This window comes from Columba livia, chromosome 6 (assembly GCF_036013475.1).
Source record: "Columba livia isolate bColLiv1 breed racing homer chromosome 6, bColLiv1.pat.W.v2, whole genome shotgun sequence".
NCBI lineage: Eukaryota > Metazoa > Chordata > Aves > Columbiformes > Columbidae > Columba > Columba livia.
The window spans coordinates 8897487-8914762 of NC_088607.1; the positions used below are offsets into that span (position 1 = coordinate 8897487).

General features: G+C 40.6%; 1 protein-coding gene across 3 annotated transcripts in view; it reads left to right on the forward strand.

Moving 5' to 3' along the window:
- The window catches only part of ABLIM1 (actin binding LIM protein 1), a 203529-nt gene that overhangs the window by 33415 nt on the left and 152838 nt on the right, over positions 1 to 17276 (forward strand). The window contains exon 1 of one of the 3 annotated variants that reach the window (XM_065066948.1): positions 12506 to 14157. The exons of the other annotated variants lie outside the window; for them this stretch is intronic. Coding sequence (XP_064923020.1) covers positions 14118 to 14157 — 40 coding nt within the window. The 5' untranslated portion in view covers positions 12506 to 14117. Of the gene's footprint in view, positions 1 to 12505; positions 14158 to 17276 lie in introns of those variants that run through there. 3 annotated transcript variants of the gene reach the window in all.

The window sequence follows — 17276 nt, forward strand, 5'->3', positions numbered from 1 at the left end:
GCTGTGAAAAAGGAGGAAAGGCTGAATGCATGGGAACTGCTCCGAGCTGTTTGTAATGTTCCCTCTGTAAATTAAAGCTGGAATATCGCTCTTGTGTTCTGCCTGTGCCACTCTGCCACATGTAAAAATTGCTTGAGAATATTCTGACTCTTTTCTCTGGTGCTCAGAGTAGGATGTTTGTTTGAATGTCTCTTCAGATTTAGGGCCCTGTCACATGCTATTATTAAATGACTGTGCTCGTCACAGGCACTAGTTCAGCAGCCCAGGATATCCCTTCTACGCTCAGAGCTGCCTAGAAAAGGCCTCTGCTTTTCTGGGGTAATTCTAAGGGATGTGCAGAGGTGCTTTTTATCTTCTCTCTTCTCAGATGCCAAGTGCATTGACTTCCTACGAGTCACAGTCCCTGGATACTGAATTGATTGTTTCCACAGTACTCCTGCTGTGGAATATGACAGTAATGAGATACTCTGCAATGAGAAGGTGTGTTAGGATCACAAAGAGCTCATCTCCTTTGTGATAGCCACTACCAAGCCATAAAATACTCTGATACCTTAAAGCCTTGCTTGTGAAGCTGGAGCTACACTGGGCTAAAAACTGAGCTCATGCATAGATTTATATATGGAAGATGTCCTGGAGCTGAAGTCAGCGCAGGCTGTGCTGTTGCTAATGAAGTTGTGTTGGTGGCTGCAGTGCTGGGACGGGCAGAGGTCCAGGTTGGGGAACCAACACCTCTCCCTTCCTCGCATTGACCAGAGCAGCTGCGGCTCCTGTAGGTCATTCTCAACCTATTCTGAGGGCAGCTAAATCTTCTCCCATGTGGTTCGAAGGTGGAGGCATTCATCCTCCATTCTGGAATATTAATAGGCAGTGTCATCTCAGAACACAGGGCTGGTTTTTGTAGTCCTCTGGTGGGGCAACCACGGATGCAACCTGGAGGTCACTTGGGCTGGCAACAGTGGAATCTTGTTTGTGCAGCCCTAGTTTGTGAGTCTCTGAGCATTTGTTTGCAGAGACTTCACTGGTGCACTGTGTAATGGGCTTACACAAGGGAAGAAGTTTAGGTGGGAATTCATTTAAGGAAAGATTTGGAGCCATCTTCCCCAAGAGTAGTTTTTTTCCTTAAATAGATTTTTTTTTCTCCTGAGCTGCAAACAAGAGTTGTCACTACAGGCAGGTCTGGAACATGCATTTCAGCTACTTTTAAATAAGCATCTCCATTATTTAGTTCTAGCACAGGACATTTAATTACCTCTCTAAGGCACTGGAGCCACTTAAAATATTTCCAAAGCATTTCCAGCTCATCTTCCATCAGGTTGCCTTACACTAGTTATATTCATAGTATGCATTTAAATTTATGAGGTGCATTTAGATTTGGTGTGTGTGTTTGTGTCAGAAAGGAGCATCTGTTCTGGTATGGCAGAGTTGAGTAGGAAGCAGTGCCTTCTAGATATCCAGGAATTTTCATCTGCTTTAACTGCATTGTACACTGGAGTTGGGATTTTTAATTATTTTTAAACAATTTCAGCAGGACAGAAACATTTAAGCTTTTTTTCTGATTTTAGTGTGGTTTTACCCAAAAGTAACACCATTTGCACTGAGGAGCAGTGTTTTTAATTTGACAGTGTGAGCAGAATGCATATCAGGACATAGGTACTGCTGATTATTCCCAGGATTAGATATTTTAGTTTCTTACGTGATTATAATTAAAGAGCAACAATAATGACTTTCTCTGATGACCCAGCTCATTTGTCTAGTTTGGAAGCTGCTTGTACTCTCAAATTTGCTAAAACTGACTTTCTGGAAAATGAGACTGTCATTCTAGATTTCCAGGAATTGCTGCTTTGCAAATTAATTGATGTTAATAATGAAGTATATGCCTCACTAGGAAGTGAGGTGGGGAATTGGCGTGATCAGATCAATAGGAGATTTTAAAATACAATTGGATAAGGTATTCTACTGCCTCTTGAATAGGGTGTAGGTGGCCTGGAGATAAGGAAGATTCTATCTTGTATCTTTTGATACAAAATGCCTGCTTTTGAATTTTGAGCCTAAAACTCAATGCAGCATTTAAGGGTTTCTGTTTGTTTGTTTTGAAATGGATGGATAACACCATAGTTTATTTTAGTATTTTAGATTGATGAAAAGAGAATAGTAATTGTAAATTTAGTCCAGAGATCACCAGGAAAATTTTCTTGGCACTGCAAAAGCATGAGAACCGTCCAAAATGCATCTTTAAGTACACAGTAAAATTAAGCTTAGCAATGAGCCAGTATTTAAGATTAAAAATAGCATTCAATCTGAAGCTGAAAATAGTTCTGAGCTGGAAAAATTAGTGACACTATAATAAAGCTATCTGGAAACTGAGCTGCTGAGAATATGTGATCCATGTAAAGGTGTCTATGTAAAAACGACAAATGCTTGGAGTGGAACAAAGGCTTTGTGTTTCCAGTGTAGGTGTCTGTAAGGTATGTGTTATCCAGCCTTTCAAATCTCTCATCAGAGACATGTAGTCTAGATGGGATTTCTTTTGAACTGCCTTTTTTTGGCAACACAGCTGACCTTGAGTTGGGCTTCTGATTCCCTTTAGGGTACATAAACAACCTGCTAAAAGGCCAAACAATTTGTTGGGTGGTAGTTTTCTTTTCACATTTGATTTGTCATGGAACAAATGTGAAACTCATGATAAAAATTAGTAGAATTAGTGTGTGGGTGTCATCAGCATACATAAATTGCTGACTAGGTGCTCAGTTAAATGCCAGCTAAATCTCATTGGCTTGTGTTAGTTTTTGTTCATAAAATCATTCCATGGGTTTTCAGATGCCAAAGGGTGAATTGTTTTCTGATTTATCTGGGGTGCATGGCTAACAGCTCAGTCTTTAAATAGAAGAAACAGACCACATAACACGAAAATGAGGTGTTAAAAGGCCTGGGTGGTATCCCTTTAGTGAATATAACAGGAAAAATGGACAAATGGAGTAAATTGTTACTAGTAATCCATAGGAAAGGGAGGAATTCCCAGGTGTTGATTGTTTCCGTTTAGGGTGGTTGTGTATGAACACCGTGGGCTTCTGAAATAGTGAAACAGCTTTTCTTAGCACTAACAACTGCTAAATTTCACCCAGTGGCGATCACCCTTTAACCTGTTTTGTCTGGACTTCAGTGTGTAGCAGGGGTGCAGCTTTGAACTCGAGTGCACTCACTATTCTCCAAGCCAGCACATGTACAAATTGATCTCCCATCATATATTTGTAGTCAAACTGGGGGTTATGGACCAAATGGGTGGACTACAAGGTTTGTGAAAACCTGACTAGACCTCCAGGCTCAAAGTGTCGGTGTTTTGAAGTCCAACTGTCTGTGCCAAGCGTGTACCTCAGGGCCTGATGCTGGAATTACGGCTGTTCAACACCTTGATGAGGGCCCCAGGTTGTGGGACAGAATGTCCCCTTAGCGTGTTCACAAGTGACACCAGGTCAGTGCACTGGAAGGAGAGCAGGGCTGCCATTCAGAGGGACTTAAGCAATCTGGAAGAACGGGCCGGCAAGGAGCTTGAGATGTTTGGCAAAGATAAATGCGGCCCCGCACGCTGGATGAAACAGCTGAAGGAGCTGGCTTTGTGTAGGCCTGGGCAAGAGAAGGCCAAAGGCTGATACCATTGCTGGCTTCAACTATTCACAGAATGACAGAATCACAGAATGTTAGGGATTGGAAGGGACCTCAAAAGATCACCTAGTCCGCTCCCCCTGCCGGAGCAGGAGCACCCAGATGAGGTTACACAGGAAGGTGTCCAGGCGGGTTTGAATGTCTGCAGAGAAGGAGACTCCACAACCTCCCTGGGCAGCCTGTTCCAGTGTTCTGTTACCTTCACTGAGAAGTTTCCTCTCATATTTAAGTGGAACGTCCTGTGTTCCGGTTTGTACCCATTGCCCCTTGTCCTGTCGTAGGTTGTCACCGAGAAGAGCCTGGCTCCATCCTCGTCATACCTGAATGGGTCCATGTTTTCTCTATAGCCCTCTTCCCCAACTCTGCTTGGTGCACAATGAAAGGGTGCAAGACAGCAGTCACAAATTGCATCAGGAGATATTCCAGCTAAATAGAAAGGGGTTGTTTTGTTTGTTTGTTTGTTTGTTTTTCCCACAGTGAGTGTGTCTGAGCCCTTGATAATATGGGCTAGAGAGGGTGAGCAAGCTGGAGATTTTCAGAAGTTGATGGAAAAAGGCCCCGAGCAACTTGATTTGGTTTTGAAAGTAGCCCTGCTTTGGGCAAAAGGTTGGACTAGAGATCTCCAGAGGTCCCTTCCAGCCCGATTTATTCTCTTGCTTCTCTTTTAAGACTCTGGGATTCTGATGGCAGCAGAATGTGGGGCTCCTGCCCTTCAGCAATCCAATCTGCCGTCTGCAGGGGTTAGGCACAGGCTGTACTTTTTTTAGGCTGAAATCTTTTTATCCTTACTCATATCTTAAGGGACAGTAAGGATATCAGCAGGCTGCTTGTAAAAGCCGTAAGGAAGAATCTGACACCGGAGGAGTTTCAGCATTCACATAAGAAATGATCTCCTTCTCCACCCTGCAAGCATTGCTCTTGTCAGGGCTCTTCCTTTTAAACTCTCTCCTCCTGATGGTGAATGACCTGACAAATGAGTGATGGTCAATGTGAATTTCTGTATCTTCAGTCTCTTCTCCCATGTTTAAGTCCTGGTCAGAATTCCTCTTACTTTAGCAGAAAATTTGGGCAGAATGGAGAAAGAAGTTGCACTCGGATGAGCTCTCTGTACTCCTGTCGAGAGTTTTGATTGCGGGGTGACAATAAAACCCTGGCAGATGTATTGTTAACCTCCTCTCTCTCCCGCTTTCCCCTTTTTGCCCCTCCCTCTCCCCCCTTCCCACTGAGGACAGGTGATAGGGAGGGAAAGAGGGACAGAGAAAAGAGTTGGAATAATTAAGAATGTTTTACTAATGCTACTAATAATGATAGAAAAAATACAAAATATACAAAACCAATCTTGAAAGTCTCAGCAACTGCAGAGCCGGCACCCGAAGTCCTGGACTGGACTCTGCAGCCAACCGGAGCTGGATTCAGTCTGTCACTAGGCCTCAGTTCGCAGGGATGACTCGCAAGGTCCTCTCCTAATGTCGGCCATAAGCAAAAGGGACGAGATCCTCGTGATCTCCCACTTTTATAAGAAATATTCACGTGAATGGAATGTTATACTTCATTGGTCAGTTTCTTGGTCACCTCTTTACTGTTGCCCCTCTTGCGAGATGTCCATCCATGCTTATCAATAAGTTTGCATTCCATTGCTAGGTTTACCAAAACATGTATCTGGTTCTCCAGGAAAATGCAGCTAATATGAACCTTTAGCTGACAGGCAAATTCACTAAAAGAGAAACTTGTTTTTTAACAAAACCAGGACAACTCCTAGAGTGTGGTTTATAATGTAATGTGGAACTACTGGTTAGATGTAGCAGGTAGCAGCGGATGTGGTTCTCATTTTCTGTCCTTTGAAAACAGAGACTAAATAAATAAATAGAAACGCTGGTTCTGCGAGGCATCCCTTATGCATTTTAACTAGAAGCAAATGCCATTGCCCTACTTCTAAATAAAACTTGCAGCTATAAAATCATGTGAATGTCAGTTTAAAGAAGGATAAATCTCCCTTTCACTATCAATTCTAATCCTGCATGTTTCTGACTGTTTAACTTTCCTTACTGCTTATTTGTTAGATAAACAGAGTGCAGATACTCCTGAGGTCTGTTATGCTAGCACTTTTTTTTTTCTGCTTACTGTAACAAAATACAACAACAACAAAACCAAGACCCAAACATTATTTATTCAGGTTTTCTAGTGTTTAACATCCTAATATTTCCAGTGAGGCTATTGACCAGACAGGTTTTGAATTTGAGGTTGTAAAAAACCCATTTTGTTTACGTTTCTATATCACCTTTTTTAATTCTTGTGATAAGAAAGAAATTTTCTCGGTCTAGAGTCACATCTCATATGTAGGAATTTCAGTAGTAATAAAATTTTAATGAAAGCATTTTTTATACAGTCCAAAAGGCTGTGATAAAAATTGCCTTGCAGCAACAAAAAAAGAGCTATAAGGCATCATTTGAATTCTTCCAGTATTCTTGCCTATCAACTGTGCTTTATACTTAAAGCACATGGAGGACTATAAAAGCCTTTAACTCTTTCAGATTTGCCTCTTTTAGCACATTTTTGAGCCTTGGTCTTCAGATATATTGGTGATTTATCTACATAATAGTTATCATATTGAGACAGGTTTTTTTTCAGTTGGACTATATTGTTCATTTGTTCTCATTTTTAATATTCCCATCAGGCACATCCGTACTTCAAACAAACAAACAAACAAAACTGAAAAACTGTCTTGTGGGTTCCTGCCTAGACTTCTAAGTCCTCTGTCTGGCTTTCCTACTGATCTGTGGTGTGCAAATTTAGATTAATTAATTCCTTTCTATGTCCTAATTTTGTCTCCTGTCCAGTGGTTCTCTCACCTGTTCAGATTTTAATTGGTACAGGAACGTTACTGTGTTTGTTACAGGTCTTAGCCCAGCACTGTCTTGCCCTCTGTAGAAGCCTGTAGGCTTTATTAAAATAAGAATGAAAATGGCTGTACTTCTTGTTTTCTCCTGAAACAATACTGTGGTTTTTCTGGAAATGGTGACAGAATTTAATCATTGTTTTTTTACTCTGGTTACAGAATGATGCTTCTGACTCAACTTGAGCCACCAGAACAGCTTAACAAAAGAGTGACTGATAAGAGATTTATTTTTCTTTGACATGGTAATACAAAACAGGGCAAATGAAATATGGACAAATTTGTAAGCTTGAATATTTATTCTTGAGAAATTACTAATAAAGGTGGAAGATATTACAGTGCATACAACATGTGTTGTAAGGCAGACAAGAGAAACATAGCTAATCAAGCATACTGGTGACACACATTTGGGAGGTGTATTCGGTGTCAAATGGGGATTAGTGCATTGTACAGCAGGGTTTAGGGCAAATTGTTGGAGTAGGTTGAAATTCAGTTTTACTAAGTAAGAGACGTTTGTGTGCTTGGGAACTAAGAAGGATTTTTGCTGTACAGAAGGAGGTTTTTTTGGGGGGAATGACTGTAGAGAAGAACATTTATGCCTTGTTTGATGGCAAGATGGTGGTGGGTAGGGCTCTAAACAAGGATGTGTTGCTTCAGCCTAACAAAAGAGAAAATATACCTGTCAGGACATACATCCGAAATTATATGACACTTGTGAAGGGGGAAGAACCATTTTAACTAGTGGATGATGTTGTCACCAGAAAAAGGTTTATGAACATCCCATTAACAAATGTAGTATAGGAGCTAGAAGAAAATTAATCTCCACACCGGCCTTCCAGTGGAACTTCTGAGTGTTCCATGTTTTAAGTTGGAAATTGATAAGGTTCTGTAAGGAGCTGAGTGGTGTAATAGCCTGTGATTGCTGACAGTGGAACATGATACACTGAGAAGTTGTATCTATTCCTTCCATCTGGATATGATATTTTTCTACGCAGTGCCACACTGAAATTTCTTATAAAAAAGAACAGTGAAGTCTTCCCTTTAGAGATTGCATTATCATTTTCTTTCCATTCTTGCAAAGGATGGAACATCAGAAAGACACTGGTAAATTAAATCAACTTCCGCTTTAAAGAGTCCCACCAGGTGATGTGTGAATCTGGCTGCTGGGAACGGGCACGGCCTCAGGAACCCAGAACACGGAGCATCGCTCACGTCCTGCTGTATCACACCACGCACTGTTCCGAGCTGCCAGCCAGGTGTGATGGCTTGTACTGAAAATCCGGACACAGATAATGCCGCTTGTGTTAAGGCTGTGGAAGAACATTTGCAATCCTGACTTCTGCCTATCACTGTTTATGCTGTGAGCTAGGAAATCCCACATTTTCATGCAGGTTTTTATAGAGAAAATTGTTACTACATCCCTGTTTTTCCGTGTCTCTTTGCAGAGCATAAACAGAACATATTAAGAAGTTTCCCTTGACATGAAAGAAAAAAAGTGGACAGGAAACAAGGAGGCATTGTTTAAAGTGTCTTCTTTTTAAAAAAATACTGTTGTGTTTGCAATGACGTACCCTGAATGTAGTATTTTGCATTTCTGGTCGTTTAAGCTTGCTGTAGCAAACATTCACATGGGCAAGATGCATACGTGAATGTCAGTAAATTTTCTTTCATGTACAGTGCTTACAGTGCTTTATTTTAGTATAATACAGACCAACATTTTTATTTCTGACAATCTTTACAACTATTGCTCGTGGTGAATGAATCCTTCAGCCAGGACTTTCAGTTAGGACTTAGCTCACTTGTTTGAGGGTTAATAGTCTTCTTTGAAAAAATCAAGGATGTAAATATTATTGTGCTACTGACAGAATGTAAATATTTGGCAAATGTATCATAGTTGCAACCAACTTGTATCAAAATTAGCACCATTCAAAAAGATCTGTTGTAAATTTTTTAAAGGCAATGACTGAAACAAGGGATCAGGATTTCAGTATGTAGTACAGCATTTAGTAACTCGCCAAAGATGAAGGAAAAAAGATGGCAAGAAATTAGGATTCAGATTGTCAGCGGATATAAACTGATCCCTCCACTAACATCGTCATTCTCAAAGAGAAAGTTGGTATGTTTTGAGGGTTTTTTTTAGTATCAGGGAGCAAAATCAACCATAACTAGCTGAGTATCTGGCCCAAAGTTATTTATTGTAAAGATCTGTTAAATGCCAGCCTTGGATCTCACTAAAATTTACTCCTTAAGCTTAACACACTTTCCTTCTGAAAGATAAAGCACTTGCTTAACCAACAAGTTGCCAATAAAAAACAGAATTATAGAAAAGTTAATTAATGAGGTGGTTTTAATAGGCTCTGTTTTATTTCTTGGCAACAGAAAGTATATGATAGTCGAGTGTCTGCCAAATGTTTTATCGCCCTGTTATCCATTTGTGATCCATTGCCTGGCGCCTGCATTAAAAGCTGAGTCGGGGAAAGCAGTTGGTATCAGCGAGTTCCCAAGCTGCCTTCGAGAGTGGAAAGGCAGAGAGGCTGCACGTTATTGTAGCTTTGCAAACACTTCGCTTAGCTTAAGGAAAGACAAGGTTGTTAAGTAAATCTTTAAATGAAGTGTAATGGGACACTGCCTTTTTAGTCTGAGAAACTATTTAAAGCTCAGTGTATCACAACTGGAATATTTGCATTTCTTGCAAGTGTACATTGAAATCCCAGGAGAATTGACTCAGTCTCCTTCCTTCCTGCATAGAGATGTTGGGGAGCGTGGAATTTACTCCTGCTCTTTGCCTTCTGATAATGATTGTAAGGACACGGACGCCTGGGCTTTTTCATCAGGGCTGTCACTAGCTCAGTGTGGGACTATAGAAAGTCATTTGGTGTCTATATGGGAGGAAATTTGAAAGCTATCTGCCTAAATTTAGATCTCTAAAAACAAAGAGTTTGTATTCCTGCAGATGTTAAGTCTTCTTTCAGGTTATTTTGTTGGAAAAAATGGGCCTCTGTGTTTGCTTACCTGTAAAACTGAGCGGTGTCGAGAGACATGATAAAATATTCTAAAATCTTTGTGCAGAGAAAGCATGTAGAGAATGATTATTTTATTTTAAGTGGTTGGTTTGTTTGCTTTTATTTTTTTCTTGAGGACGTAGCAATTTTGGTCTCAACCAGATCGAATCAGCAGGTTTAAAAGCAAAAAAAGCTATTGTGGATGTGTTTCTTCATATAGCACTGGAATACAGGATGGCGTTCACTGCTTCAGAGTATAAAGCAATGGAGAGGAGAGAGACATTCTGAAAGGAATATCAGAGACAGGTGTATTGGCAGCTGTTAAACACCGATCTGGAGACAATCATCTCCAGCTAAACCACCATTTTGCTGTAACGTGAGAATCTAGAAGGACCCCTCAATATTTGCCCTGGTTCATCTTTTTTTTTTCCCTTAAGCACTTCCTCTTGACTACTAGCAGAGGCATTGCAGGTTTTAGATCTTTATTTATGCCTTACCTAATTAAAATACTGTACAAGTTAATGAATGTTTTTAAAGCAGTGAGATCATCAAATGAAATGGATATGCAAGAATTTCAAATGATGTCTGAAGGGGAAGGAAACATCTTTATCTAACTACAGAGATTCAGTGTTCTGCCATTGGCCAAAGCTTTCTCATAATGAATTTATCCACAGGCTGCTGCCCTGGATTCTAGACGTGTCTGGGTACTGGTAGTTCTGTATTAATACAGTCTCCTTTTAAAACTGTGTGACAGTTTACAAAATGCTCTGGGATATACTAGGATGAAAAGCGCATAAATACATGTAAAATGCTCTAATTAAGATGCAATTAGCAATGCACAAGAAAGAAGTGTTTGCCTGGCTACACTTTATGTCTATAAAGTTTCGTTTTCTGGAGCACAGAATACGTGGCATATCACTTGTTCTACGCAGTTGCACTTGAAAATAATTGCTGTGTAAAAGCTCTGAGGAGGTTATTGTAAATTGGTTTCTGCTGTGAGACAGAGGCATTGAAAGTGATGGAATAATTTCACAGGATGAGGAAATAATTCCGGAGGAGTCACCACTGGAAGCTGTAAATGAGCAGCAGAATTGCTATTCCAGCAGTCAGGAGTCCCAGCGCGGACTGGCAGGTGAGGGGAACTGTTGAAGGAACGAGCAAGAGCCAGGTTGGGCTTTTCCTCCTGTGATCTGTTGGTTCTGCTGCTGTCGCTTTGGAACGAGCTCTGGTGAAAAGGTCCTGGCACTGCGGGAACTGTACAGGGACATTTTCTCTTATGTGAGACTTGGGGTGAGACGAAATAAGGAGATAAGCTATGAAGGAACAGGGTAAGTTCATTTCCTTTGATAAGAGCTTATTGGTTACGTTGAAGTCTCTGTCTTTTTTTTTCTATTGTGGTTTTGCTTTGTTTTAAATAAATAATGTTCAACAGAAGGCATAATTGTTAGGCCATTGGGTTGGGATGCACGAAACCTAGACTCAGTTTCTAAGCTGGGCACAGAGTTTTGTGGTTCTGGACAGATCACTTAGTTTGCCTGGTGTTTTCTTCATGGGAAGAATATCTCAACAGGGATAAAATCTTCCAGGGTGCAGGCTGAGCTAATACAGTCTAATGTTGCCTAGGAAGAACTGCTTTTGAAACCTGAAGGAGAAATTGTGATGCCTTGTGTGTCTCCCACTGGGCACGACAGGAACCTGCTGCCTCCTGAATCCCATGGCTGTCTGAAGCAGCCGATAATGTTCTTGATCAGTAGGTTTTCAGATAGCAGACAGTTTGTAATCGTGGCTGCTTCTGTCTGGGTTACATGAAGTCTAGAGGAAAAAAAAAAGGCAATAAAAAAAAAATCAAAATCACACAAATGAATTCTTAAATTTAAGAAGTGTCAGATTGTTGGTCTGTGTAGTGGAGTCACAGAGAACAGCGTTGTCTTGCTGTTCTTCTGGCACCAGCGTGGTTCTGCATATCCCTTGCAGCATGGGGATTGATTATTCTCAGTCACTTTGTAGGAATTACAATAGGCCTGAGAACTGTGTAGGATGGAATAAGCTAAATCCGATAAAATTGCTGGAGAACTAATAGCCAGCAAATCTCTGCTGAGCTTTAATAGCCAACCAAAACATCTCTCTGCTGAGCATAATAGACTGCAATGTTTCAAAGTCTAGTCACTTGGCGAGATTATGTGGTTTTTTTCATGGGAACAACATAAAATGTTTATGGCAGCACACTGGCAGATTTCAAATGCTGCAGAATTTCTGGAGGTTAGACCTTCAGCATTGGTAAACGTGTACAGAAATTACCGAGATGAGACTCAGGACTAGTATAATGTGTGGGAAGTGATCGCTTCTCACGTTGTGTACTAAACAATAACTATGGTCAGTTAATTTAACATATATGAAAATCAACGTATAATCAATTGTGTTGCAGAGGCGACGTGTATGTGCCTACAGAGCTATACAAAAGACAAGTTAATACGTGTCTCCAATATAGCATCTAAAGCTATAGCTACTAATAATAGCTAGTGTGAGCGTGATGAGTTGTACAGTATGTAGATGTATATTGAATCATTCTCATCTTCTTTCTCTTTCATCTCTTCAGCTAAACAAAAAAGATATAAATGTGGTTACCTGCAGAAGTCACACTGGGGGAAACTCCAGGAATTCGTCTCTCAATGAGGACAGGAAAACTTATTTCTGGACCCATAGAACTTCTCTTCACCATTGTACCTGAGCTGGATACACAATACACAGTTGTATCTAGGAGCAGAGGAAATAAAATAAATAAATGCTGGTGGTCAGCACTTCCTAGGAATGTAGTGCTTTAATTTTTTTGTCTGTAGAATAGGAATAATTGTATCTGCTTACCACATCAGAGTGGTAGTAACGGTAATTAAAGTGTGGAGTGCTGCGATTATTAAAAAGAAGAGCAGGGGTGGAGAGAAAGCAGCATTTCTGATGAGCTAATAGTTTTCAGTCAGGCACGTTAAAAGTCCAAGCGGAGTGAACGCCCTGTCCTGCACTCCACTTAATTTGGCAGCAAATGAGATGTGTAAAGCCAGAGGAGCAGAACGCCAGACTGAGAATAAAGGCAGAGAAACCAGATTCTGTGCCTGTGTTTACATTTGTCTGTGCGTCTGCATGAGTGTGTATTTTTAACAAGCTGGCTGAGAAGATGACAATTCATTGCGGGGAAAATGAAGTCAAGAGTTCAGGAAATTCAGGATTTAGTGTTTGAAGCAGGGGATGAAACGTAGTTGGCCAAAATTTGGTTGGACTTAGCAGTTCCCACCCAGGAAGCCGAAAGTTTTTGCGTGTTTCTGGCATCTTTTCATGCATGTTTAGAGGAGAAAAAGCATTTTTTTTTCTTTTAAAGTGAAATCTTAGGGATAAAATGTGATTTGTGTTACAACAGCATCTCTCAATCCATAGTAAAGTACAGAGTACAGTAAGTGTGCTCCAGGGAGGGCTTTGGGCTGCAAATTGTCAGTGTCTGCACCTTGTGTTTGGCTGCTTTTCAGTCTCATTTCCTAGGACATGAGGGTTATACAAGTGCTCTGTCAGTCTTCCCTCCCTCCTCCTTTCAGGGAAACAGAACTTAAAGATACTAAACAGTCATTGGGGTACAGGAGAATGATGAGAGTGAAAGGAGTGTGTGGTTTAGGAGGTATGGGTAGAAATTGAAGATGTTGGAGCAGTTATGGAAGACAGCTTAAGGGTCTGTGCATGGATTTAAAGAACATGGAGAGGAACTGGGAAAGCAGACAAATGGCAAGGAACTGAGAGTATTTCTGGGAATGGTATTGCCAAGAGGATGTTACATGGAGACAGAACAAACCCGATGGGTGTTGAGGATGTTCCACACAAATCTGTCAGAGAAAAACGATTCATTAATTCAGCTGCTCATGGAACAGTTTGTCTCTGGATCTGTACAACTGCGTAGAAGGAAATGCCTGGAAGTCTACACTTAGAGTTGGCCTAATTGCCTCTGTCTGGGTGGGACGTTGTGGGAGCCTAGAGAAGATGCCCAGGACTTTTACTTTCCCTGCTGTATGTAAGGAAAGTGATAAGGATGTTTCTTCGATCCCCATCTTCCACAGGCTCTTACCTTTTTGTTTAGGTGCAATATATCTATAAATGAAAAGCAGTGGAGTAGAGATGAGACAGAGCGAAAGAGAAAGAAAACAGTCTCAGGACAAAATTGAGTCTGTTTGCAGTCAACCTTTGGGGCTGGTTAGGGTCCTTTCGTATGGAAAAGAAAGTTATCAATAATACCAGCTGCTCTGAGATGGTCAATACATGGAAACATGTCACTGAAAGGCAACACACCATGGTCCTGATGACTCATGGACTATCTAGAGGAAAACAGTCACTCTTCCTTTAAACTGTTTGGGAACACGGACACACCTGCTTTGCTCAGGCCACTCCCTTAGTCCTGTTCAACCCAGGAAATACGAGGAGTAAAGCCACAGAGTGAGAAGGATCTCTGCTGTTGCTCCAGCTTGTCATCTGTCCTCCGAAAGGCTGTAGCTTTTGAGGTCCAGGAACATTACTGCCTGAGAGCCCAAATGGAAGTAGAAATACATCAGAGCTCCGCAAACGGCAAAGGTTCGTCCTGGGCTATAGCTCTGCTATTGAAATCTCTATTGATAATGTCATAGGTTAAGCCATCCATAGGACATTAGTTCTTGGATTTACAGAAGAAAACCAGGCCGAGGAAGTTCTGCTGGACTGAAATTGGGATGTTTGTTGCTAGAGCAATTTATTTTAGTTTGTTTTTCCTTTACTGATTTAACAGTTAAACTTCTCAGTCTGTTGTATTCTGTGAACAGTGAACTTTGTGACAGGGCTGACCAGTGTGTGCATGTAGCCATGTGTCTGTCCCCTGGACTGGATTTTTTAATATAAGAAGCAGAGCACAACTCAGTGCAATTAAAACCAGGCTTGTTATCCATGTGTATTTTTGTGAGAGGTACCTCCCTGCTCTGTTTTGCAGTTTCTCGGTAAAGATGATGCTATTGCTGCGGGGCAGGTTCTGTACCAAGAGCTTGTGAAGTTTTGTAATGGAAGGTGGCACGAAAGGTCAGAGTATTATTAATTCATGCTTTGAATGAAAAGCTGATAACTGATCTGGTTTAGGGTGCTGTTGAGGGCAGCTTTCTTTGGAACGTAACCTGAGGAAACGTTGTACAAAGTGTGACTTAGTGACCGGGCACACCTACAAGTCCTGGCTGTCCTGCCACCGTGTGTCACCGCTGTTTGCCGGCAGCGGGACCTGGAGCAGCCCTTGTTCCCTGAGCAAACGTGCTGCAGGTGTGAGCGCACAGCGCACAGTCCAGCGTGCAGCGACCCGCACGGAGCTACCAGGAGGTGTGAGTCAAAGCGCTTCGCTTCTAAACACCAAAAGCGTGCTCAGCACAGTTTTGGTGGTAAGTTACAACAAAGTAGATACTCTTTGAATCCAAGAGGCATGCACATCTTAGTTTGCTTAGTAAACATTTCTCTCCTTTTATACCACAGTCTTCTGAAAAGGTGGGCGAAGAGGCATAAATATAAAAAGATGTATTTAGCTTTCTCTGTAACTCAAGGGTGTGTAGTTGTTTTCTCTGTTATGCCTTGGCAGATTGAAAAACCTTTAGGGTATCCCTTTGACTTCAGGGGTTAGAACTGGAAGAAGTAAAGTCTTATTTTTCCTTTATATTGTCTAATCCAATATTTGTCACTTAAAAATAATGTCTCACACAGATATCATCTATCTTTGTGTGGAGCTTAAAAAAGGTGCAGGTAGACATGTTAAAGAACTCTGTATTTACCTTCATGAAAAGTGTCAATTTACCTTAAAAAAAGCCTACAACCCCAACTTTCTACCTACTGTTCATAACAACAACAAAAAAATACTTTTTCCATTGCTAATTAGTCTTTTAGGCCACACAACCTAATGTTGAACTAGATATAACAGTTCTGTTTCTGTTGTTTCTCCCAACGTGTGCTGAATTAAGTGTGCAAATTTCTTCTTTTTCCCTCCTTATTTCTTTACTGTTTATTTTTAAAGTACTATTTTGGGTTTATTATGTCCATATAAATTTATCTCCTCAGAAGTACAATACAATAGCATTTGGTTAAATTGTTGCAATGTGGTAAACTACTATATCCTTATGTGAACATACTGACCGAATTAACATTTGTCCAAGTCTTGTGGGGGTTCATTACAGTGAGGTTGTGCTGAATACCTGGTTCTTCACCTCCTGGCCAGATAGACTGAGAACTGGGGAGGTCTTGCTTATATATCTCTGCCTGCTTTGGCCAGTGCAGTCAACCTTGTCTGTGAATGTGAAAACCTCTTCTCACTGGTGCGTCCTGTGAGATGAACACATGTAATTTCATTGAAGCGGGTAATGGGAACAGATTGTTTTATTTTTTCTTTAGTTTTTAAACACTTTCACATGCTGGCTTTCACATTCTAGAAAAATGATCCACTGGTTCTTTCTGCCGGTTATCTGTTTCGGATTGCAAGGCCTGACCTTATTCTGATGATAATCCGGTAAGCAGCTGGAGACCTGAAATCTTGTACTTCTTCAGAATCAATTAATTGATTCTAGGAAAAGTACTGGAAGGGTCTGGATTCCAAATAAATCATAAATGTGGGGAAAAAACTCAATAACAAAACAATCAGAAAACGAATCTAAAATAATGCATTATCTTGTAGTTCATTCATGGTTAAAAAGGAAATCACAGGAAGCTGCCAGCTAGTTTCAATCTGAAATATTCACAACATATGTTTATAACCTAAGGTTCACTACTGATAAGTCCTGTGATGGTCAGCACCTGTTTTAACTGATTCATCTGAAAATATTGCTTTATGCTGCTAAAAGTAATTCATCAATCAATTTTTATTAGCACAGCCTGACAGGTTGGCTGGCTTGCCTGCTTGCTTTAATTCTTGTTGCTGTTTTTGCTGTTGTTTTGCTGTTCTCCATTGCAGAACTATACCTAAATTGTACCAGGGCAAAACTGCTACCAAAAAATCAAAGATGGATAGAGAGTGTTAATACCAGAAGCAATGCTGAAGCTGATCTGCATGGGAAAGGGAGGCTTTTTTGTCATTGATTTGTGTCAGTGCTAAATCTGTGTACTAAACAAGTACCACAGTGGTAATATCAACACAAATAAAATAAAACTAAACTTTCCTTTAGACTGAGGGAGTGTTTACACTTAAAACCACAAATGAACAAACCTCCTGGTTTGCACTAGTAGTTCTTTGCACTCTGCATAAACTGCAGAATCAGTTCCCATTGTGGAGAAACTGTCTAGGGGCAAAATTTAATGTAACCATCTGGACTTTACATCATGTTTTAGTTACAGTTTATTTAAAAATAATTTTAAAGCTACACTTTCATTTAAAGTTCACCTGCTGGAAAAACTCCTTTTGTTAGCAGCCCATGACGCACACGGCCTTAGCTGGCAAACCCAAATAACCTCAGGAGGTGGAGTTCAGTCAAACAGTGGCAGGATAAGATCAAGAAATTCTTGCTGAAGAAATGCTGCTGTAGATCATTGTTGCAAATATAATATAGTAAATATCAATCAAGCAGTTGGCAAAGTGGTCTTAGATTCCTTGTAGCTATTCCATTTGACTCATTCACCATTCCTATGTTTATGATACCACTGAAACTATTATTCCCAGTATTGTAAGACCTTATTTCCTACCTTCTGTTCCAAAATTGTAG